The sequence below is a fragment of the Pteropus vampyrus genome, unplaced genomic scaffold (assembly GCF_000151845.1).
Source record: "Pteropus vampyrus isolate Shadow unplaced genomic scaffold, Pvam_2.0 Scaffold320, whole genome shotgun sequence".
In the NCBI taxonomy this organism is placed as follows: Eukaryota; Metazoa; Chordata; class Mammalia; order Chiroptera; family Pteropodidae; genus Pteropus; species Pteropus vampyrus.
In genome coordinates this window covers 602,956-624,942 of record NW_011889101.1, presented here as the reverse complement: position 1 = coordinate 624,942, position 21,987 = coordinate 602,956, and the positions used below count along the sequence as shown (strand labels likewise).

The 21,987-nt window shown below is 67.5% G+C and overlaps 2 protein-coding genes across 4 annotated transcripts in view; both read left to right on the top strand.

The window, feature by feature from the left end:
• Window positions 1–6: 6 nt before the first annotated feature.
• On the top strand, window positions 7–3,910 carry LOC105303888 (inverted formin-2-like). 2 transcript variants are annotated; one of them, XM_011377733.2, is made up of 3 exons: window positions 7–1,008; window positions 1,359–1,415; window positions 2,942–3,910. In XM_011377733.2, exons 1-2 carry the CDS (start codon window positions 315–317, stop codon window positions 1,412–1,414), a joined length of 750 nt encoding a protein of 249 aa, XP_011376035.1. In that variant the 5' UTR covers window positions 7–314; the 3' UTR covers window position 1,415; window positions 2,942–3,910. The 2 variants fall into 2 exon arrangements, with proteins under 2 accessions (XP_011376035.1, XP_011376036.1); XM_011377734.2 differs by lacking the exon at window positions 1,359–1,415 and having other exon boundaries at window positions 8–1,008.
• Window positions 3,911–6,804: 2,894 nt separating this feature from the next.
• ADSSL1 (adenylosuccinate synthase like 1) overlaps window positions 6,805–21,987 on the top strand; it is a 17,701-nt gene continuing 2,518 nt past the window's right edge. The window contains exons 1-11 of one of the 2 annotated variants that reach the window (XM_011377729.1): window positions 6,805–7,067; window positions 13,404–13,506; window positions 15,852–15,914; window positions 16,415–16,465; window positions 16,730–16,796; window positions 17,567–17,674; window positions 17,778–17,859; window positions 18,505–18,631; window positions 19,064–19,218; window positions 19,939–20,063; window positions 21,277–21,374. In XM_011377729.1, the coding sequence (XP_011376031.1) occupies window positions 6,876–7,067; window positions 13,404–13,506; window positions 15,852–15,914; window positions 16,415–16,465; window positions 16,730–16,796; window positions 17,567–17,674; window positions 17,778–17,859; window positions 18,505–18,631; window positions 19,064–19,218; window positions 19,939–20,063; window positions 21,277–21,374 (1,171 nt within the window). In that variant the 5' untranslated portion in view covers window positions 6,805–6,875. Of the gene's footprint in view, window positions 7,068–13,403; window positions 13,507–15,851; window positions 15,915–16,414; window positions 16,466–16,729; window positions 16,797–17,566; window positions 17,675–17,777; window positions 17,860–18,504; window positions 18,632–19,063; window positions 19,219–19,938; window positions 20,064–21,276; window positions 21,377–21,987 lie in introns of both variants that reach the window. The other variant, XM_023521872.1, reaches the window with a different exon arrangement.

The window sequence follows — 21,987 nt, the reverse complement described above, 5'->3', positions numbered from 1 at the left end:
TCAGTCCAGCCCCAGGGTGGACGGGAGGAGTGGGGCCAGTGGGACGAGTGACAGGCGCCCCCGGAGCCCGGAGGGGCTGAGGTCGGGGAGAGGAGCCCGAGGCCTTGGGGGAGCCCCCGCCCCTGCTTGGGGCGGCTGCCATGGAGGCTGGGGCCCGGGGCTGGTGGACACACTGCTCAGGACTCAGCTGCTCTGTCCGAGCGTGGACGAGCAGGATTTCGAGGCTGGGCCTGTGCTGTAAGAACCCACACTTGGGGACCATGAGGGAGGGCTGAGGGGCACATCAGGTAGGTGCTGAGGTGGAGGGGGCCCCAATGGGCTTCGTAGGCAGGGAGCCCTTGGGGGGTGTCCACTTTCCACCGACACGTACTGCATCCACAGTGGTCTCCAGCGACCCCACAGGAGGCCCCGTGGGAGGCACCAGCTGCCCTGCCTCCGGGCCTGGTCTTGACACTGAGGTGGCCAGGGAGCCCCTGACCTGGGACCTCGTGGATGCCACCGTCCCCAGCCCGGAGCCCACTGGAGACGTGTCGGAGGAGGACGAGCTCCGGCCCCAGGGCAGGCGATCGTCCTGGTACATCGACGCCAGCGATGTCCTGCCCTCGGCGGATCCCCAGAGCCCCCAGCCCCCTGTAGGGTCCTGGCCGGTGGCACTGGGGGACGCTCAGGCCCTGAAGCCCCTTCACTTCTCCAGTGACAAGCCCCCCGGGGCCATGGGTTCAGGCCACGACACTGAGGACCCCGTAGCCCCACGGGGTGTCTGCCAGGCCGAGGACGACAGCGCAGACGAGGGAGCAGAAGACACGGCTGTCCCCAGCCGCAGCGCCGGGGACAGGGACGAGGAGGACACGGCCCCGGATTCCGCTCTCGACACATCCCTGGACAGATCCTTCTCGGAGGACTCGGTGACCGACTCCCCAGGGTCCGGCACCCTCCCCAGAGCCCGCGGCCGGGCCTCGAAGGGGACGGGCAGGCGAAGAAAGAAGCACCCGTCACGAAGCCAAGAAGGTAACGGGGGGCCCCCTGGCACTCTCGTTCCCCGAGCAGGGGACCTGGATGGGCGCGCCACACAGGGCTCAGGCCACCAGTGTGCGGTCGAGCTCATGCATACCGCACCAGGACCCCGGGCCTCTCTGCAGCAGCGGTCCCCCCGCCAAGATTGGGTGATTCCAGGGTGTCCCGCCTCCCGGGAGGGGCAGCTTTGGGGCTGCCCGGTGCCTGCAGCAGGAAGGCCGCCTGGCGCGGGGGCCTGGGGCACGGCCGCGCTTCGGCTCGGCCGGTCCACGCGACCTCAGCTCCACGTCCAGGGCTCTCAGGAGGAATGAGCTGTTGAGTGCGTTTCTTTTATTTGAAAGCAGAGGTTGCCCCCGACTCTGATGATAATAAAACAAAAAGATTCTGTGTGATCCAGTAAGGTAGGTGCCTGGCCCGGCCAGCTGCGCTAACGGTGGTGGAGCGGGGCCGCGCAGGCCCAGCCGCTGGACACTAACCCGCCCTCCGCAGCCCCCCAGGCGGCCCCCTTCCCGCCCTCCTGTGCCGCTTGTGGTGGGACCCGCCCGGCCCCGCCCTCTCTGGAGGGCGGGGACCATGCCTCGCTTAGCTGGTGACTTCTCCGCTATGGCAGCTGCGACCTCAGAGCTGCTGCTGGCAAAGGCCTCGAGAGGGTGCGGTGGCCAGGGTCTGCGTGGGTGGTCTCGGGAGCTGGGCTCCAGGGCCTGGGGCGAGGGCAGCTCGGACTCCTGGACCTTGCGGCAGCTGGGGTTGCCACACCCATGACCCTGACGGACCCTGGGCTCGGCTGGCCCCGGTGGCCCCCGGGGTGACAGCGTTGCTCCGAGTCTGTCCCTAGGGCACACCCTGGCCCTCTTCTGGCCTTGGTGTTGGGCACACATGTCCATGGGGAGGCAGCGAGGGACAGGGACAGCCCCAAGGCCAGGCTGCCAGGGACACAGGCCGAAACCGTCTGTGGTGGGGCTCCCGGCCTGCTCCCCGGAGGCCAGGTCCTACGGGCAGTGAGTGGGCTGTTCGGACGTAGGGCCCAGGGCCGCCTGTCCCGTGGTTAGTGGGTAAGGCCGACCACCTGGTGGAGGCGGTGACGCCGGCAGACCCCGCTGCCCAGGGCGTCATCGCTCTGCGGCCGGCGCCATCTCCCGGGGTGCTCGGTGGCTGTGAAACGGTGAACCTTTCTGCCATTGCTGCCACAAACCCCTCCCGGTTCCCGGTCACGTGAGCCTCGAGTGTGGGTGACTCATCGCTGTCATCCACGGTGATGCTCCCGGGGCCCCCACTTCTGCCTGGTCTCCCCTGGGCTCAGTCCTGGCTCAGTCCTGGCACCCTCGAGCAGGGAGTGGGGCTGATGGGCCACTGTGAGTGGCGTGAGTGACATTTCGAGCAGCTGATTCTGGCCGCCCGCTTTGTCGAAATGGTTCTCAAACTCGAGGCTCCCTGAGACCCCACAGGGCCAGGACAGCACCTGGTGGGGCATTTGGGGGGAACAGCGAGTGAGGACCCGTGGACCAAAGCGTGTGGGGGTGTTGGATGGGCAGAGGGCCCTTGGGGCAGGGCCTGCAAGCCCTCGGGACCCAGCTGGAAGGACAGGCGGGGCCGTCCAGTGCGAGGCCAGCGTGCAGGGCTCAGGAAGCACCGGGGTGGGGGGCAGTGGGGACCAACGGCTTAGACAGTGGGCAGCCTGGCCCGAGGCACGGGGACACAGGACCCCGTCTCCCTCAGAGGCGAAACCCAGCCAAGACAGGCGGACAGGAGCCTTACACCTGGGGGAGCCTTACACCTGGGGGAGCCTTACTGTCCAGAGTGGGCTGGGGTCAGAGCAGACTCAGGGACACTGGCCAGTGGTGACGGAGGGACAGTCAAGCCCTGGGGACCCAGGAACAGGCACCCTGGCGCTGCCCCTAACCATGTCACTGCCTCTTCCTCCCCACAGGCCTCAGGCCCAGGCCCAAAGCCAAGTGACAGCCCCCACAGCCAGCCTCCCCACAGCCACGAGGCAATCTCCGTGCCTTACCCAGCCAGGGACGTGGGCCTCCCGGAGCCTTCTGGGAGCGCATGGCCAGGACCCCGATGGGCATCGGTCCCACCCCGCCTGGTGGCCTCCTGGACCGCCTGCACGGCCCCGCCTGCGGTCTGCTTTCTCAAGCCCGTGCCCACGCCTGCATGCCCATGGCGCCCAGGGGGCCAGGTGGCTGTGTCCGCAGGCCGCCTCCAAGCTTTCACCCACTTCCTGGTGACCCGGCACCCAGATTCTTCTGAAGACAGGCCCTCGCAGGCCCCTGCCCCAAAGCCACGGCAGCTGGAACTGGACCCCCACCTTCCCCTACCAGGTCCCACTCCCCAGCTCTGCCCCCTGCTCCCTTAGCTGGGCCAAAGCAGAGTGGTTTTAACCAAAATATGACTGTTTATGTGCTTTGGCTGTTCTGTAGTGGCTCAGTTGGGGGCAGGCGGGTGGACGAGAGGACCAGGGGCAGAGGCAGGCTGGCCGCAGTGCTGTGGGCAGGACCGGGTCCTCGTGCTCAGCAGACAGGTGGAGGGCCGCGTGGGGTTGGCCCCCATCCCAGTCTAGCACTGAAGGCAGGGCGGTGTCTGCCCTGGCTGCCACGCCAGGACTGCCCGCCCAGCAGCCGGGCCCTGGCCTCCTTGCCAGCACAGGGACCCACCATGCAGCTGCTGTTCCCACCGCCAGAGGCTTGCCCCGCCCCCCTGCTGGACCGCGGGGCAGCCTAGAGGACAGGAAAGGTCCAGCCAGGGGGCTGCCCCCGCCCCTTACTGCCCTACTCAACAGAGGGGCAGCCTGCCCACGCCCCCTGCCCCCTGCCCCCTGCCCCCACCCCAGGCGTGCTGCCCAGGCTGAAAGCCAGAGGGACCTGGACCAATAAAGTACAGAGCTGGCCCAGCCTGTGGCCGTGTTGTGCTCGGCAGCCGTGGGTGGGCATGGCAGGGCCTGACTGCTCGCGACGGCTGTGACACTGGGTGGGATGGACGGACGGGTGGACAGGCGGACGGAGGGAAGGAGAGATGGTGAACGGATGGCTGCATTGTCGGGTAGGTGGACGGGTGGAGGGAGGGGCAGAGGGCCCACCCACACAGTACCTGGAGCGGAGGCAGAGCAGCTGGCAGACACCCCCCCCCACCCCGGTGGGGAGACGGGCGCACTCCGGGGCACAGCCCACCGCTGTGAACTCCCCTGCTGTAAGCACTGGCAGCTGCTTCCCAGCACCTTCGCGAGGCTGTGCAACCCTGACCACGGTCCGGGGTCAGGATATTTCCATCATCCCCCAAAAGTTCCCTCACACCCGGGAGCAGTCACTCCCCATCCCCTCTCCCAGGGCCTGGCACCCACGAACCTGCTTTCTGTCTAGAGATCGGCTCTTTATGGCCACGGCAGGTAAGTCGAGTCACACGGCACGTGGCCTTTGTGATGGCTCCTTTGTTTTGTGGCGCAGTGTGTCAGCCCTCTGCTTGTTTTCACGATACTCGGTCGCGGACCGCCCACCTGTCGGCGGACACTGACTGTGTCCAGTGGCTTTTGTGACCAGTTCTCCGTGACACCCGAACGCTGCCCTTGTGTGCGCGGACGGTTTTGCTCCCTGAGGAGGCAGTGGCCGGGTCGCAGGCTAAGTTTACGTGTAACTTGCTAAGAAACGGCCAAGTCCGTTCCCGCCGCGCACCGTTTTACGTGGAAGGCAGAAGCACGGGTGCAGGTGTCTGGGGTCTGTGTCCTGGTGGGTCACCGTCTGACGTGGTCCCACGTGAGGCGTGCCCCCACAGAGCAGAAACGCTGGTGGCCGAGCCCACGCGCTCCCTGAGAGCTCGCAGAGGTCACAGAGCAGCCCCCAGGCTTGGCGCCCTGCGTCGCCATCGCCCTGGTGACAGGCTGGCTGTGCCCGGGCCTTGCAGTGGCAGGAGGGCTCTAATTTGGGCCGGGCCACGTGACTGGCAGCCCCGGCTGTTGGGCCTGGACAGGGCTGTTTACAGAAAGGCCGGGCTCCCCCAGGCCCGCCGACTATTTATAGACGTGGGGGGCGGGGACTTGGTGCCACGGCCAGCATGTGATGCTGCAGATCTTGTCAAACCTCCACGGTGTCTCCTCGCTCTCCCGAAGCCCCGAGTGTCCCCTAAGAAGGGCTCTGAGCCAGCACCCCCACCCCCAGGGGCCTTCAGCACCGCCCCAGGGGTGGGCAGAGGGCAGCACCCCCTCCACTGATGTGACTCCAGCAAGTTCCTCTCCACGGCTCCTGATGGCCATTCGAAGGCTCAGCTTCCTTCACCTGGAAACAAGCAGACTAAGACCCCCGAACCCTCCTGGACCTCCTGGAGCAACCCAGCCCCTTCCTCATGCGCAGGGCCAGCCCCGCGCCCCACATTTCCTCCTACCCTGAAGCCCCCTGGCACAGCCCCTCCTGGACACCCCATCCTCAGGCAGCTGGGCCTTCTGCACTCAGAGCCCCATGGCCCTCTGGCCCTTGCCAGCTGCTTCCCAGGGCTGCGGGCGGAGATTCTGCTCGCTCTGCCCCGCACCTGGCAGGGTGGCCCAGGCCGCTGCGAACACAACGCCTGCACTTCGAGCCCACCCAGCACCTACGCTGTGGTGTTTACCCCACCGAAATGCTGAGCGGGACTGTTGGAGGCCATGTGTGAGGAGAGGGGCTCAGAGGGACCGAGTGACCCGCCCAGGGTCAGGGCCAGGCCCCACCAGGAGCTGGGGTAGGCCCGGAAGCTGAAGGGTGGGGGGAGGGGTGGCTGGGTAGTGCAGCCGTCTGCTGGGGCTTGAATCGTTAACTCTCTCTGCATGACCTTCGTGTGACAAGCTTGGGGTGCACTCCCTCCTGCGGAGTGTCTGGTCTCCCTTTCTCCAGCCTGAGAGTGCCAGGCAGGAACCCCATCAGCCTGGTGGCTCCGACCCCTCTGCAGCAAGACACCCGCCCCCCAGGGAGGGGCGGAGCGGGCTGAGCCCGGCCCGGATAAAAGGCCTAATGGGCAGCGCGGCTCCGGCCGTGGCCCCTCCCCCCAGCCGTGGGGCTAGCCGTGCCGGGCCGGAGCCCACTGCAGGTGCAGTGGGCAGGAGGAACACAGGGGCCCCGCACACCCTGCACACCCTCCCTGGGCACCCAGACCGTCCACACGCTGGAACGGGAAAGCGCTCTGGTGTGGGTGGGGCCTTTCGGAGACCCTGGCCGTGTGCGACCGGTGAGCGTCCCTGGCTGGCTGCTCGCCTGCCAGGCCAGGTTACCCTGACTGACTACACGGTCGGTCCCCTCCCCCCAAGTCAGGGCCCTGAGGACCGAGGGCAGCCGGGCTCCGAGTCGGAGCCCCGTGCGGGTGTGGGGCCAGCGGGCGCGGCCCCACGTGTGTCCTGTGCCAGGCGCCAGGCGCGCGCGCAGGGGAAACGCGCCGTCCTCCCGCGGCCAGCAGAGGGCGCGCGCGCCGGCCCGGCGGAGCCGGGTTCCCCGCGGGGCAGGTGCTCACCAGCCCCCGGGCGTACGGACCCTCCAGGGGTGCACAGAAACGAGGCTCCCCTTTTGCCAGTCGCACTCGGGGCCCCCCGCAGTTGCTGGAACTCCGAGGCCCGGGCCCCGCGGGGCGGGTTCGCAGCGCCCAGGCCTGCGCCGGGGCGCGGGGCGCGAACGCCCTCGTTACGTTCCCGGGGCGCCCCAGCCAGGCCCGCTGGAGGAACCCCGGAGCGCGCCGTCTGTCCCCGCGGCCCAGCTCGGCTCCTGACGGCGGCGGGGGCGGGACCGGCGGCCGGAGGTCAGCGAGCGTCACGCGGCCCGCCCCCGCCCCCGGCCGGCGCCTTTTAATGGCGGGGACGCGCGGGCCGGCCGGCTGTCGGGCGGCCCAGCGCAGCGGACCGGCCGGGCAGCATGTCGGCGACCCGCGCCTCCAACGACCGGCCCCCCGGCGCCGGCGGCGTCAAGCGGGGGCGGCTGCAGCAGGAGGCGGCAGCGACCGGCTCCCGCGTGACCGTGGTCCTGGGCGCGCAGTGGGGGGACGAGGGCAAAGGCAAGGTGGTGGACCTGCTGGCCACGGACGCCGACATCATCAGCCGCTGCCAGGTGCGCCGGGGCGGTCCCCCACCCAACGAGCCCCCCACCCAGGCAGACCCGGCCCCCCGCCCTCCCACCTGGACTCCGACACGCCTCTTGGACGCCTTCCCTCCCGGGGACACCTTCCCAGAGGCCACCCCCGCCCACTCGCACGCACACAGCACTCACACTGCCCTCCCTGCATAGGACACCCTCCCCCACTCCCTCCCAGGACCCCACCCCCACCCCTGCCTCGGGCCAGCGTCAGAGCTATAAATACGAGTCTTGCTGAGTTGGGGACACCGGATCCTCAAGGGGTGGGGTGTGTTATGGGTGTGACGTTGAGCCCGCAAGTGGGGGAGGGGGCAGGGCCCCTAGCTCCCCAGTGGTTTGAGTCACCAGAACACCGCTGTTCCTGGTTCTGTCTGGGTCTGGCATGGAGCTGGCCGGCTCCACACAGGGATCATGCACCCAGATCGTGCACCTCCGTACTGGGGCCCCGGGATTGTAGGGCAGCGAGCAAGGCCTCTCTGGGAGCGGTTGACGCTGGGGGGTGGGGGTGGGGGTCAGCCAGGAGGAGGCAGAGACCAGGGCATGACAGTGGGGAGGACCTGCAGGCAGGACAAGGACAAGGAGGGTCCTGGCTGGACTCAGGGAGAGGAGGAGCCATGGGCTCCGGGCCAGGGCGACCCGGTGGCTGGCGGTGCCGCCTAAGGGGCCTGACCCAGGCTTTGTCCCCAGCGCCCCGGGAGGGGCCTCTGCCGGCTGCAGCCCGCTCTCTGGCCTGACAGCTCTGACAGACGCAGTGCCCCATGCCAAGGCCGGGAGCCCTGCGGGCTGATGGGGAGCCCAGGCCACGAAGGGGTTGGCTTTGGAGCGTATGCATTGGCGCTGCCGGGGTTTGGAGCCACGTGCAGGAATGCCTCCCAAAATGAGGGAGGGGCACTCCCAGCGCCTCCGAGCTTCTGTGGCCTTTCACAAGCTCCGCCCAGAGGCCGGACTCAGAGCCCCCGCCCCTCAGGAGTAGCCCAGTGCCCTGGGCTCCCAGAAAACCTCAACAGCTGGACCACTCCCGTCCCGACGCCCTGACGCCCGGGGGCGCTTCCTGGGACTGTGGGAGGTCTCCCACCCTCTCTCTGTCCTCAGTCCTGGCAAGCCAGCCCAGCCCCCTCCCCTGACAGCCCCAGGAGCCGGAGGCAGCCCCTGATCCCCCTGCCCCCCGGGCAGCTTCGCGGGCTGCGGCTCCTCTCCCCGCCTGCCCCCCAGCACAGGGCAGTGGCTCCTCCGGCCCCCGGCCCCCTGCCCCCCAGCACAGGGCAGTGGCTCCCCCGGCCCCCTGCCCCCTGCCCCGCGCTGCGGCCTGGCCCGCCCTCCACGCCCGTCTGTGGCCGTGTCCTCTCCTTGGAGTGACTTTGCAGTTAATTCCCCGCAACATGCTCATCTCGCTGCCACTGGACTCTCCCAGCTGCGGAGATAGCTCTAGAATTGAGCGGTCCCTATGCTGCCCCCCGCGTCAGCAAGCCAGGCCCCACCCACTGCTCTCACTTGAAAGGGCCGGGCCAGGCCGGAGTCCCGTTTGGGTGGTTGCCTGAAAGGCCTGCAGCTGGCCAGCCCCAGTGACCAGGTCACCTGGCCCGTCACCTGGGCTTGGGGCTGTCCCCAGTGGTGGCTGCATCCCCTCTGGCTGCCCTATCTTTGTTCCCATCTCCTTCGTTTGGGGCCTGTGGTCAGCCTGCCCGCGGGGGTTGGGGTGGACCACGCAGGCCTCCGCCTTCCGTCTTCCCTGGCTTCCCGCTCTGGCCCCCCCAGTGACCTGAGACCGTCGTCAGCCGCCCATGCTGGCGTCCGTGTTCCCTCGTGCTTTCTCTGCTCGGACCTGGGGCTGTGAGCTCTGCCCACCCGCCTCCTGGGGGTCCCTCCACCTCCACGGGCACCCGCTTTCTGTCTGCTGAGCGTTCTTCCTGCTGCCTGACCACCCCCACCCCCTGCCCCAGAACCAGATAGGGGCCTAAGGGCCCTCCCCCCGGACTGGCCATCAGTCTCCCCTGCTGCACCCTGTCCCCAGCCTGGCGGTGGTCCCAGGTCTGTGGCGGCCAGCTGCTCACTCCGCCCCCAACCACAGAGCCAGGGTTTAGAACCCACATTGCCCACTGCAGTGCTGAGGGCACCGGCTCTGTGTGCCCGTCGGTCCCAGCACAGGCACCTGCTAGGTGGGGAGCTCACATGGGCGGGGGCACCTGGCAGGCCCCCTCTGGCTGGGCTGCGTCCACCTAGGCCCTCCTGGGAAGGCCCCAGCTGCTGGTGGAGCACTATGGCGACGGGCAGTGTGGCCTCACTCATTGAGGGGCCGTGTCCTGCATCTCGTCTGTGTTCTGGGACCTCTCTCCAGGGGCCGGGGGTATTGGGAAATACCTCACCACACCCCCTGGGCTGGTCCAGGGGCCTCTCGGGGGCCGAGGGGCAGCTCTCTGGGGCCAGGACATCTGTACCCTCGGATGGCACTGATGGCCCCGCGGTGGCTCCAGGGACAGGGCTGCCCCAGGTCACATTACCCCTTGTGGCCGTGGGAACAGCTGCTCTGGACAGTCGAGACCTGCGTGCCCACCTGGAGCTGGGGACCTTCCTCCCAGGCCTCGGGGAGGAGAGCGGCTCCTGGTCTGGGGCGAGTGAGTGACAGCAGCGACGTGTAGCAGGTGCCATGCTGGTGGGGCATTCACAGCTTCACTCAGACGAGTGGGTCGCCAGCGTCTCCGCCCTGATTATACCTGCCACTGCTGCCGCTGCCCCGGGCCTCCTCCCTGACCAGGCCCCAGACCTCACCGGTCTGCTTCCTGTCCCCATGTCCCGCACACAGGCTAGTGCAGCAGGTAGACACAGGCAGAAGGGCTGGTCCCTGTCCTGAGTGAGCTGATGGGGCCCCAGTGTTGATATGGGGGGCGATGTCAGAGGAGGTCAGTGGGGGGCCTCCAAGCACATGTTGGGGTATGAGGGGTGAGGGCTGAGAAAGGGGGAGAGGAGCAGACGGATACCTGGGAGCGAGCCTGGGGACAGCATGGGTGACAAGGCTCCCAGGAAGCCACACTGAGGAGCCCCGCTAGTGTTGAGTGGGGGGAGGGGAAATAGGGGCGTGGCGAGGCGCCCCCCAGCGGGGATGTCGGGGTTGGTCTCAGGGCTGCACGAGCCTTGGGGTGGCCAGGAGGGTAGCAGCGGCCACGCCGGCAGGTGGGCTCTCCAGATGCAGTGTGGGGGTGTGCAGAGCACTGGGGGGGTGTGTTGCATGGCTCGGTGACCACTCCCCCTCTCTGGGGACAGGCTGTGCATGGATCTGAGCCCAGGCAGCCCAGGAGAGTGGGCCGGTCAGACGCCAGTCAGGGCCAGGAAAGGTCAGGGCTGGTCAGGCTCCCGAGAGTGCCAGCCTTGGTCTTGGTCCCATTCCCGTGTCTGGGAGTGAGGAGGTCCCGCCCCTTAAATCCACCAGGGACTCAGCTGGCATCCACAGGGACTTTGACTGACCAGCGCGGCTGAAGGTGGTGGGGGTGGCATCAGCCCCCTGGGGGGTTTGGACCTGTGCTTGTCCCCAGGCCCCACCACAGAGGGGGCCCCCTGAGGCGCAGAGGCCAAGGCCTGCCTCCATGCCCCGCTCCCTCCCACTGGCTTGGCCAGTCCCTCAGGGGCACAGAAGTGCGGACAGGCCGAGTTCTGGGAACCCCTCAAGCTGCCCGAGGTCCTGGGATAGTCCTGGCTCACTGTGACAGGATGCCAGGCACGGAGTCCCCACAGAGCCTGGGGCCGGAGGCGAGGGCCGCCCCCCAGAGGCCAGGCTGGGCCGTGTCTCGGGGACCTGCCCTCCCCAGGGGGACTTCCAAACTGGGCCACAGCCCAGTGGATGGAGCCGCACCCATGCCCGATGGCCCCTTGACACAGCTCTCCTTGGGCCTGCAGATGGCAGCCGGGCCAGAGCCTGGGGAGTCCAGGTATAGTGTCCCCACCTGCGGCCTGGAGTAAGCCAGACCAGGGTCTCTGGGACGGTCACCCAGGCCTCTGTGGGTTGGCGTTGGGCTGGCTCACGCTCGGGGAGTGGACTGTGGCCTGCCGCCTGGGCCCGGCAACTGGCAGGGGTCACCTGGTGCCCACTGGTCAGCAGTGGCCTGCGCCAGTCCTCGTGTTTGCCCGACAAAGGCGGGGTGTGCTCACAGGCACTTCATGCCTGCGTGTGTGTCCTCAGCCAGTGGACATTGGCTCTGGGCACTCAGCGGGGGGGGCGGGGGGGGCAGGGTGCCCGGGCTCATGGCGCTCCGCCTGGCGGGCGGGACTCGGCGCTGGGGGAATGTATGGGTTACGGGGACAGCGTCTGCAGGAAGGACGTCCCCGGACTGTGCTGCACACCCCTCCCCCGAGGACCTGTTTCTCCGTCTGTCTGTGGGACCACAACCCCCAGGCTGCCCCTCTTTCGAGGGCCAAGGTGATTGTGGGTGTCTGCGGAAAACCTCACTGAGGGGACTCACCCCATGTGCCCAAAGGAGGGCGGAGCAAGGATAGGGTCTCCGAGAGGGCGCAGTGACCCCCACACCAGGGGCCTGTCAGTCACGCGGGCCTGTCTAAATTCCTGGCCGTCCCACGCCTCCCGACGGCCAGACTCGGGGTCTGCTGTGGGGATTCCGAGGGCCGGGGCCGAGCCCCCTCCCCACGCCTCGCCGGTGTTGGCTCCCTTCATGCACCTCCCCACCCATGGCCCTCTGAACAGCGCAGCCAGCTCCATCCTGAGCCCCCGGGCCCGGCCCCGCCTGCTCACCCAATCACCGGACGCCCCCCCTCAGCTCCCAGGCCCCTGCCACATCCCTGTCACTTGCCAAGCATCTGGAAGTACCAGGGCTGCGCGGCCGCCACTGGCCAGGAGACGCCTGGGGGAGCAGCAGGCCCGCCCTCAGGAGTCGAGCTGTGGGACACAGTAGGGCCACAGGAGGCACAGCTGGACAGCGGTGGCCCCAGGAGTCTGAGACGGCAGGCCCACCACACACAGCCCCCGCCCTGGGCAGTGGCATTGGGGGCAGGCCCAGAGAGCCTTCCCGCGTGCACTTCATGAGCAGGATGTCCCGGTGGGACCCCTGGCGGAATTGGCCTCTGGCAGGGCCCGGTTTCCAGCTGGAGCAGGTGGAGGTGGAGTGGGGGGGAGGGGAGGCTGTGGCTCTAGCCCCACCTAGTTTAGTGACCCAGGGAGCAAGGTCCAGGAGGGAGCGCCCTGGCCCGGGCCTGCTGGCGTCTTCCTGTCACTGCCCCCCTGCCCCTCTAGGCTGTCCCAGGGGAGTTGCTAGGAGGCTGTAAACCTGCACAGGCAGCGTGAGGGGCAGATGCTCTGGTGGGTGGGGAAGGAGGCCGGGAGGCGAGGCCCCTCATAGCCTGCATTTGTCACCTCCTCTGCCAGGCGGGGAGGACCGCAGGGGACAGCAAGGAGGCAGCTCCTTGGATAAGCCTGTCTGCAGGAGACTCAGGCAGGCAGCTGAGGCCCAGCTGGGCTCCGGGGTCCTGGGGACAGAGCAGGCACAAGGGGCAGGTCCATGGTGCTGGGCACCGCCCCACCCCTGGACCCTGCGTGCTGGCCCTGGGGGCCCAAGAGGGGCCAGCGGGAGGGTCCAGAGACCCATGCCCTGGGGCCTGCAGTGCCCTCCAGTGGTGGGAAAGTGGGCCTGCACTCCAGCCAGCCCTCTGTGGACTTTCCCAGGGCTCCCTGTACCCTCCCAGCCCCAGCCCACTGTATGCACAAGTTCCCAAACGAGGGGAGCCTGTGGCCTGGGCATCCCCCAAAACAGAAGTGGCCTCGAAATTGTCTTTTCCTTTTTATTCATACATGGGAGGCACGGGCCCAAAGGGAAAAGCCCCTGCTGAGGAGGCAAGGCTCTCTGGGGCCCCACTGGCCCATGGTGGCACCTGTCCACCACTGCGAGCTCGGGCTGTGTGGCGTGCAGCAGTGGGGGGCTGGGTTTGTGCTTCCGGAAGGTTTGGGCCCCCTCATTCCTGCATCGTAGGCCCCCAGAGGGCTTCTGAGTGTGTTCCGGCCTCAGGGGCCTGAACTGAGACACCTTGGGGCGTTGACATGTGCCCACGAGACAGTCCAGGCCTTGCCCAGCCCCCGCACCTCGCCGAGGAGCAGGGCACTCGCCCAGCACACCCCAGACTCACAGCGGCGGACCACTAACCAGACTCCCCAAGTCTAAGGTGGGCCATGTGTCCCACACCCTGGGGACAGAACTGCCACCCCAAGCAGCCCAGCGGCATCTCCTGAGCGCCTGCTGTTAGCCCTGCCTGGAGTGTGGCCGGGCAGGCCCTCCCAGGGTGCTCCTGGACACTCAGCTGGCTCTGTGTTCCCAGGGGGGCAACAACGCCGGGCACACGGTGGTGGTGGACGGCAAGGAGTACGACTTCCACCTGCTGCCCAGCGGCATCATCAACAGCCAGGCTGTGTCCTTCATCGGTGAGTGCCCGCCGCCCCGCCTGCGACACCGTCCAGCCCAGGGCCCGCTGTGCGGGGCGGGCCCTCCGCGTCTGCGCCCAGGCACGCCTGTGGAGCAGCGTGCTTGGCAGGGCCTCGCTGGCCTCAGGGCCTCGCCGGCCGCAGGCCCAGCTTCCCAACCCCCGTGTGGGCACCTGATGTGGGAGCCTGTCCTCAGCCTCATGGGACAAGTGGGGGGTGGGGCGGGACACCCATCCAGCCTGGGCCCTAGGGGGAGAGGGCGCAGGGGCCTCTACTGAGCTCCCAGACTCCCTGAGGGTGCTGAGCAAGCCCACAGTGTGTACGTGAGTGAACGTGTTGTGTGGGGGGCGAGTGTGTATGTGTGCAAGTCCGTATGTGTGTGAATGTGTGCACACGTACGTGCGAGGCTGCAACGGGCCGGGCCTGGCTTCCTGCTGCGTGGACGGAGCCCAGCCTGTGGGGACGCTGTGCCTCCCTCTGCCCCCAGCCCTGCCACCTCGTCCTCCCTGCAGCCCCAGTGACTCTGGGTGCTCCTAAAAGACAAAGCCACCTCCAGGACTGCGAGGCCCTCCCTCCCTCCCTCCCTCCCTCTCTCTCTGTGACAAAGGCCTCCCCCGCTCAGAGACATGTTCCCAGGTCCCCGGGCCTGGCCCGTGGGACGTGCTCTCAGAGCTTCCAGTACTTTTCCTTCTGGCTCTTTCCATGACTGAGCCTCACTCGTGACTCATCTGCGCCTGCCCCTCCCTGGTAAGGAAGTGGAGGCTGCAGGAGTTTGCCCGGCGTGGCACGGGACCCAGCCCCCTCCGTGCGAACAAAGGAAGGGGCCTGAGCTGAGCGGGGGTGAGGGGCTGCCAGGGTTGCCGAGCGCCTTCTCTACGTGGGAACAGCCCTGGGCCCCAGCAGCGGGTGACAGTGCAGTTTGCACTGGGGCCCAGCCTGTGCCCGCTGCCGGCCCGGCGGGGCAGGCAGGCCCTGCTGCAGGAAGCCCACTCAGCGCCAGCCTGTCTGCTGGCCCCCGCCCCGCCTGGCCGGAAACAAGGCCAGCTCTGCCAGGTCTCAGAGGAGCTGGGGACGGGTCTGGGCCGTGGCCAGAGCCCAGGCCAGGCGGCCACCAGGGAGCATCGCTAAGGGGCAGCTCGGCAGTCAGCATGACCGGACAGTGCCTGGGAAGCAGGCTTAGCAACGGCCGGCGGTGCTGGAGCGCATACAGCCGTCCTCCCCTTCCGCGCCTCAGGCCCCTGCCACATGGTCATTTCAGGACACGTGGCATTTAGATGACCTTTTGTGCTCGATGCGGCTTGCATAGTCTCTGAGTCACTCCCATCTGCACTGATGTCCCGTCTTCCTTGGCTCAGCCTGTGCCACCGCCAGCCATGGCGGGGACTAGCACGGGAGAAGGCGGCCCTGCCCAGCGTCCTGTGGTGTCGGAGGAAAGGGCCAGAGCTCGGCTCTCCCCAGCCCCACGCTGGGCCCGTCTGGACCTCGGGCCGGTGTCTGCCCGCGCCGGCCCGCTGCGGTTGCGCGTGGACGGGGCAGCGCGGCCCCCGCGGCCCCGCGTGAGCCTGGGACAGGCCGGGGCCATGCTTCTCCACACCCGCTTCTCTCACCATTAAATAAACCGTACGGCTTCGTCGAGGCAGAATCCACGTGCCATGAAATTCCCCCCCGTCGTGCAGCCGTCGCCGCGATTCCATTTCCGAGAGGTTCCCTCGTGCCATGTGCTGGTCGTCCCCTCCCACCCGCCCCGGCCGCCCCTGCCCTGCTCCGTGAGCGCTTCGGGCTGGGCCCTGTTCTGTCCGGGCCCTTCCTTTCATGGTGATGTGACACACACAGCATAAGCGTGCCGCCTTGGCCATTTTAAGTGCAGAGTCCGGAGGTGTTAAGTATGTCACCCTGTTATGTAACCATCACTGCCATCCATGTCCAGAACCTCCTCCTCTCCCCAAACCGAGCCTCTGCCCCCATTCCCCCCTGAGGCCCCGGCCCCGGCCCCAGCCCTGGCACCACTATCTCCATGGGCCTGGTTCCTGTGGGCCCTCGTATCAGTGGCTCACACAGTATTTGTCCCTTTGTGACTGCTTATCTCACTCGGCACAGTGTCCTCCAGGTCCATCCATGTGGCAGCCTCTGTTAGAATGTCCGTCGTTTCTAAGGCTGAGTGACAGTCCACTGTGTGGGCGGACTGCACGAGCTTGTCCATCATCCGTCGTGGACACTCGGGTGGCTTCCAGCTCCTGACCACTGTGACGGGTGCCGCTGTGAACGTGAGGGTGAAAAATTCGCGCCATTTTAAACAGACGCCCAGCATCGCTGATACCGTTCAGCCTCGTGTCTGTGTGTTGCAGGCAACGGGGTGGTTGTCCACTTGCCGGGCTTGTTTGAAGAAGCAGAAAAGAATGAGAAGAAAGGTAGGTCTGGGTCCCCTCGGCGCCCTGTCCTGACGCCTGCGTGTCCCAAGCAGCTGTGTTGCCTGGCACCTCTCTGTGCGGGCGCTCGGGTGGGCTGACCGTGCCTACAGGAGACAGTGTGGTTCCTGGGGTCTCCTTGGGGACAGGAGGCGGGCAGGCAGTGACCGAGACACCAGCCAGGGGGTCTGGGTGAGTCTAGAGACGGGCTGACCATGAAGCAGCAGCCCCGAGAGGCTCCTTGGAGGGAGCAGAGCCCCAGTCTTGGGGTTCAAGTTCAGGGCAGGCATGAAAGGGCGCGTGGGAACCTGCCCCGGGCATGGCCACCAGGAGGCTGTAGGTGGGCTAGCTGGAGGTGCGGGTCTGGGACCCACAGCCGGGGGAGAGGCTACAAGTGGAGGACCTGTCACTGGCCAGGCACCGGAGGTGACCCTGGGGGCATCTGGCGGCAGGGGTGGGGGGCGCTGAGGGAGCGGGCGGCCTCACCTGTGCCTGTCACGTAGGCCTCAAGGACTGGGAGAGGAGGCTCATCATCTCCGACCGTGCCCACCTCGGTAAGTGTCCGCCCCTCCCGCTGCTCCTGGACGGCTGTCCCCTCCGCAGCCCTCCTGCATGGCCTCAGAGGGAAGGGTGGGCGCTAGGTCAGGATCACTGTCCCCATGGCAGATGAGGACGCTGAGGCCCGGGGACTCACGGTCACATGTGAGTTAGTGGGGAGCGGAGGCCAGATGTCAACTGGAGCACCCTCCACGGAGGCCCGGCGTGTGCCAGGCGCAGCGGGAGCGGCCGTGACCCTCCGTCTGTCCTCTCCCCCGCAGTGTTCGACTTCCACCAGGCCGTGGACGGGCTCCAGGAGGTGCAGCGGCAAGCCCAGGAGGGGAAGAAGTAAGTGGCCAGGCGCTCGTCTGGGCGGCTTAGTCCGCTAACCATGGGCGTCCTGGGCGCGTCTGGTCCAGCGTGACAGGAGGGGCACGTGGATCCACTGACGGCCCTGGAGGACAGCCCTGTTGGCTCGGCCCAGGGCCTTCCCTGAAGCCTGCGTGAGCACACCTCTCCCTGGGGTTACCCAAGGGGTGCACGTGCTGTGCATCACCCGCTGCGCCCACTGCAACCGCTAGGTCCCTGGCCAGCCGTGACCACACGCACAGGCCACCCACACTCATTCTCCCGACGTGTTCGTGACAGTGAGTCGGGACGCTGGTTTTCATAGACGGAGCGGGCGAAGCGGACGAGCATGCACCGCACACACGTGCACATGCTCACACGCATGTGCTGGGCAGCGGGTGCAGGGTAGGCGTGGGCGGCTCCCTGCCCAAGGCGGCAGTGTCCCCAGCGCCGGGCAAGAGGGGTGCTTGGGCACAAAGCAGACAGGACCGGGAGGCATCCTGGGCGCCGGGCCCCAGAGTGGAGGCCGGGGGACAAGGGGAGGGTGAGTTTGGGGCTCGGAACTATCTGCCACCACCCAGCCGCTGGGTCCCTGAGGGCCGGCCGTGTGGGGAGTCTGGTCAGTCCTCACAGCCACCCAGGTTCCCAGGTGCCGCTGCCGGGAAGGTGCTTTCTGTGTCACCAGGGTTGGGAACTGAGGTTGGGCGGGTGGCCCGGGACCCCGCGTTTCTAGGCAGCTGCCCCGTGCTCACAGCCCACACGTCTCGCAGCATCGGCACCACCAGGAAGGGCATCGGACCGACCTACTCGTCCAAAGCTGCCCGCACTGGCCTGCGCATCTGTGACCTACTGGCAGACTTCGACGACTTCTCCGCCAGGTACCCGACCGTCACCTGCAGCCCTGGGGCGTGGGGCCAGCTGGGAGCAGGGGCTTGGGGACCCGGGAGGGACAAGGAGTCCCAGTCACTGTCACTCCTGCAGATTCAAGAACCTGGCCCATCAGCACCAGTCCATGTTCCCCACTTTGGAAATAGACATTGAAGGTCAACTCAAAAGGCTCAAGGTACAGCTGGGGCGGCCGGCGGCACGTGGTTCTGACGGCAGACTCGACGTTCCCCAGCACTCACGGAGCTCCCCGTTACGGGCACTGGGGACCATGGGCCTCCTGTATGAGCCCCAGCCGGCCACGGTCAGCCAGGCGGTCCCCGCAGGAGGCCGGGGCTCACCCGCCAGGCCCGGCCCTCATTTCCTCTCTGGGGAGGCCGCCTGGCCTGTCTGCAGTGGAGGGGAAGGTGTCTCTGCTCACATCTGAGAGGGCGGGTGCGGGGGACAGGACAGCGTCAGTGCAAAGCCCTTCTGGAAGTTTCCAAGGCTGGGAGCCTGCTCTTCAAGCCGTCATCTAGGGCTGTAAATGAGGAAAGGGACGGACCAGTGACACTGGATTAGGGGCCATCCTACTGACCTCGTTGAACTTTAGTTATCTCCAAATGCAGTCCCATTCTGAGGTTCTGGGGGTTAGGGCTTCTGTGTGGGTTGGGGGACACACTGCACCCCACAGTGATCACTAAGAGGCCAGAGCTGAGTCTCACAGACAAGACCGGCCAGGGTCACATCAGCAGACCAGGACCGTAAGAAACTGCGGGAAGAGGAGGTGGGGCTGGGGGCGACGTTCCCCTCTGTCCCCTCCCCACATCCCTGTCCCCCGCAGGGCTTTGCCGAGCGCATCCGGCCCATGGTGCGGGACGGCGTCTACTTCATGTACGAGGCGCTGCATGGCCCCCCCAAGAATATCCTCGTGGAAGGTGCCAACGCAGCCCTCCTGGACATCGACTTCGGTACGATCCCCCAAGGCACCGCCCCGGGGTCTGCCAGGAGATGGGTGTGAGGGGTCTTCCTCAGCCTCGCTGCCATCCTGCCTGAGAGGCTCGGCTGTCCCACCCCCGCTCAGCCCGCAGGGGGAGGAGAGGGGCTGAGCTGCACAGGAGAGGGACCCCACAGGGTGGGTGCACCGAGCCACCTCCCACCTGGCCCTCTCGGATGTGAGCAGGGACACCTTTACCTCCCGCTGCAGACAGGCCTGGTGGGTGAAACCTCCCCCTCCCCACCCTGCTCAAGACCCTGTGGGAGCCATCCCCCAGGATGGTCCCCCAGATGGCTGGCCCTGGAGACCCACCAAGGGCCCTATCCGCCCACTGGGGTCTGCCCAGAGGGACCCTGGCAGGGTGCTCTGTGGGGTGGCGGACGGCCCTGACTGGCTGTGCCTGCAGGGACCTACCCCTTTGTGACATCATCCAACTGCACGGTGGGCGGCGTGTGCACGGGGCTGGGCATCCCCCCTCAGAACATCGGCGACGTCTACGGCGTGGTGAAGGCCTACACCACACGCGTGGGCATCGGCGCCTTCCCCACCGAGCAGATCAATGTGAGTCCCCAGCCCTGGAGGGACCCTGGGGCACAGGGGAGTGGGGGGACAGACACCCACGGGGGGGTGGCACGAGGCCACGTGCTCCGGCAGCGTGGCACCATGAGGCTTACACGACGGTGCACCGTGCACACGCGAGTCCGCACAGCCCCACTCCCCAGGGAGGTGTCACAGGCGAGCAGCAGGGTGCCCACAGCCCCCTCCAAGGCCCCGCGTGCTGCTGCTCAGGGACCCCCACCTTGACTCAGCAAGGAGTCCTCAGGACCCCACCAGCCTGCCTTTGTCAGCCCGGCCTTGTATCCTGGTGGCCTTGAGGACAGGGGCTCTTGTCTTGAGCAGGTGTGTGTGAGCAGAAGGGTAGCGGGCCGCCTGCGTCCAGAAGCATCTGGCGGCTGTAATAGGGCAGGGAGCGCAGGGCCAGCGTGGGGACCAGAGGAGGAACAGACGCCCCCTGCCGGCCCGCTGAGCTACGGGGCAGGTCCATTCTGCCCTCACTGCCCTGTGCCCTGCGGGAGAGCTAAGGGGAGGAGGCGAGCGAGGCACCTGTGCCCTCCACCGAGGCAGGGCCTCTGTGAGGAGGGAGTTTGCCAGGGGTGCAGCTTCAAGCATTGCTCCGAGCCAAGGGGGAGGGGACACGGGGGCGGAGGAAAGGCCGAGTGCAGGGGCGGACCAGGCGCCACCTGCTCACACGCACCGCCCCCCGGCTCTGCCCTCACACAGGAGATCGGAGACCTGCTGCAGAGCCGTGGCCACGAGTGGGGGGTGACCACGGGCAGGAAGAGGCGCTGTGGCTGGCTCGACCTGGTGATCCTGAGATACGCCCACATGGTCAACGGGTTCACCGCGTGAGCAGCCCTCTGTCACAGCTGTTGCCGCACGGCCACCTTGCTGCCGTCCACATGGGGGACTGTCCTGGAACCCGGGACAGCACTGGAACAAGCGGAGCCGGGTGTCAGGCTCGGGGCCACTGTGCCCGTGGCATGCCGTCACCCTTCTGCACGGCAGGGCCACATGGGTGGTGACGCAGAGGCCCGGCCACAGCGGATAGCCCTGTGGCCGGGCCCGGGTGCCTCCAAACAACGCCGCGGAGGCCAGAGAGCATCATGGCACCTCTAGGAGGTCGAAATGGTTCGCCTAGAGGTGGGCGGCAAGCCCAGAGCAGAAGGGCTGCGCCCAGTCCTGCCGGGCCTGATGCCACTGTGGGAGCTGGCCCGGGCCGGCCGAGCCTGCCATCCAGACCTCTGGTCTGCTGGGGTGCAGGGCTCGGGCTGTGGCGGGGGACTGTACCCAAGTGCCAAAGGAGGCCACGCTCTGAGCTCCGAGGCCTGGGACAGAGGAGCGGGCCTCCGGCAGGGGTTTTGGGGCCTAGGAAAGACCTGGCATCTGCGGGGCTTCGGCGTGCCGATGGCAGCCGCTGACCGGGGGCGTGACCGCAAAATGGCGTTTGTAGGTAGGGCCGGGGCCCAGCTCACAGGGCTCTGGGGGCACGGCCTGAGCTGGCAGTGATCACCACCGTTTCCCCAAACCACCAGGGGACCCCGGGCTTGTAAGAAAATACAGAACCCCCAAGAGGGGGATAGTTGCCTTTGAAGCCCAGCTGGGCCCCCACCCCATGGTGGCAGCGTGAGTGCAGCCTGGGTCGGGCCCCAGAGAGCGCCGTCCCCAGTTCTCAGCCCACTGGAGGGGCCTTGGCCAGTCACCACCTCTGCCCGCCAGGCCCGCATGGCTGTGGAGTGAGCGGGTGACCCCAGGGGTGCCAGGGGGTTTCTGCTCAGCACGGAGGGCGGGTGTGGCAGGGCCGCCTGGGGCCCGGAGGTGAGGGGGACAGGGAGGCAGTGAGGGGGGGGCACAGTTCACCCGCTGCTTCTCTGGGGGAGGGGGGGGCGCCCGGGTGTGGCCCAGCTCACCCGCTGTGTCTCTGGGGGGGGGGGGGTGGGGATGGTGCCTGGGTGTTGTTTTCTATTTACCGAAGCAGAGCCGGACTGAGGGGAGGGAGCCAGCGAGGGCCGTGAGCCACGGCTGATGGCTCCACGTGTCTCGTCTGCTGGCTTTGGACAGGCTGGCCTTGACGAAACTCGACATCCTGGACGCCCTGGGTGAGATCAAAGTCGGCGTGTCCTACAAGCTGAACGGGAAGAGGATCCCGTATTTCCCAGGTGTGAGAGGGGGCGGCAGCCTCGCCTGGCGTGGGCGACTGGCCTGTGGACCCTGAGGCGAGGGAAGGGTCCCCCGTGAGGCGCGCGGGCGGAGAGAGCTCCTCTGGGCCCGGCGCGGGCTCCCACGCCGACGGGGTGGCCTGGCCGGGTCTCAGGGTGGCTGCGGGCACGGCTGTGGCTCCGAAGCGCTCAGAGGGGCTGGCCCGGGTCGGCAGGCGGGCAGCATGGCAGCACCCACCGGGGACCCAGAGGCATCAGGCCCACTTCCTGAAGCACAGGAAGGTCACTCGGGTTAGCGGACGCGAACCTCTCTGGAAAGCCTAAAACTGTGCAAATAGACAGATGACTGTTTTACCTAAGAAAACACACTTTCGGTTAAACTATTCAAGACCTAACCGGGGTTTCTGCTGCCGCAAACTCCTCCTCTTAAAAAGCGAGAAGGCGGTACTGCTGTCGCAGATTTCTCGGCCACCTACGGTCACGTGCTGATCGCCCTCCCACCTGCGGCTTCCTCCCCGCTGGCTGTGGGCGGGCCGCCCCTCGCTCCCCTTGCTGTGTGGACCCACCTGGCTACGACAGGCAGGGGCTGCGTGTGCCCTCTTCGCCAGTGTCC

Coding starts and splice junctions, on each gene's coding strand:
- LOC105303888 (XM_011377733.2), top strand. CDS start 315: ATGGGCTTCGTAGGCAGGGAGCCCTTGGGGGGTGTCCACTTTCCACCG. Junction 1,009..1,358: donor CCCGTCACGAAGCCAAGAAG/GTAACGGGGGGC, acceptor ATTTGAAAGCAG/AGGTTGCCCCCGACTCTGAT.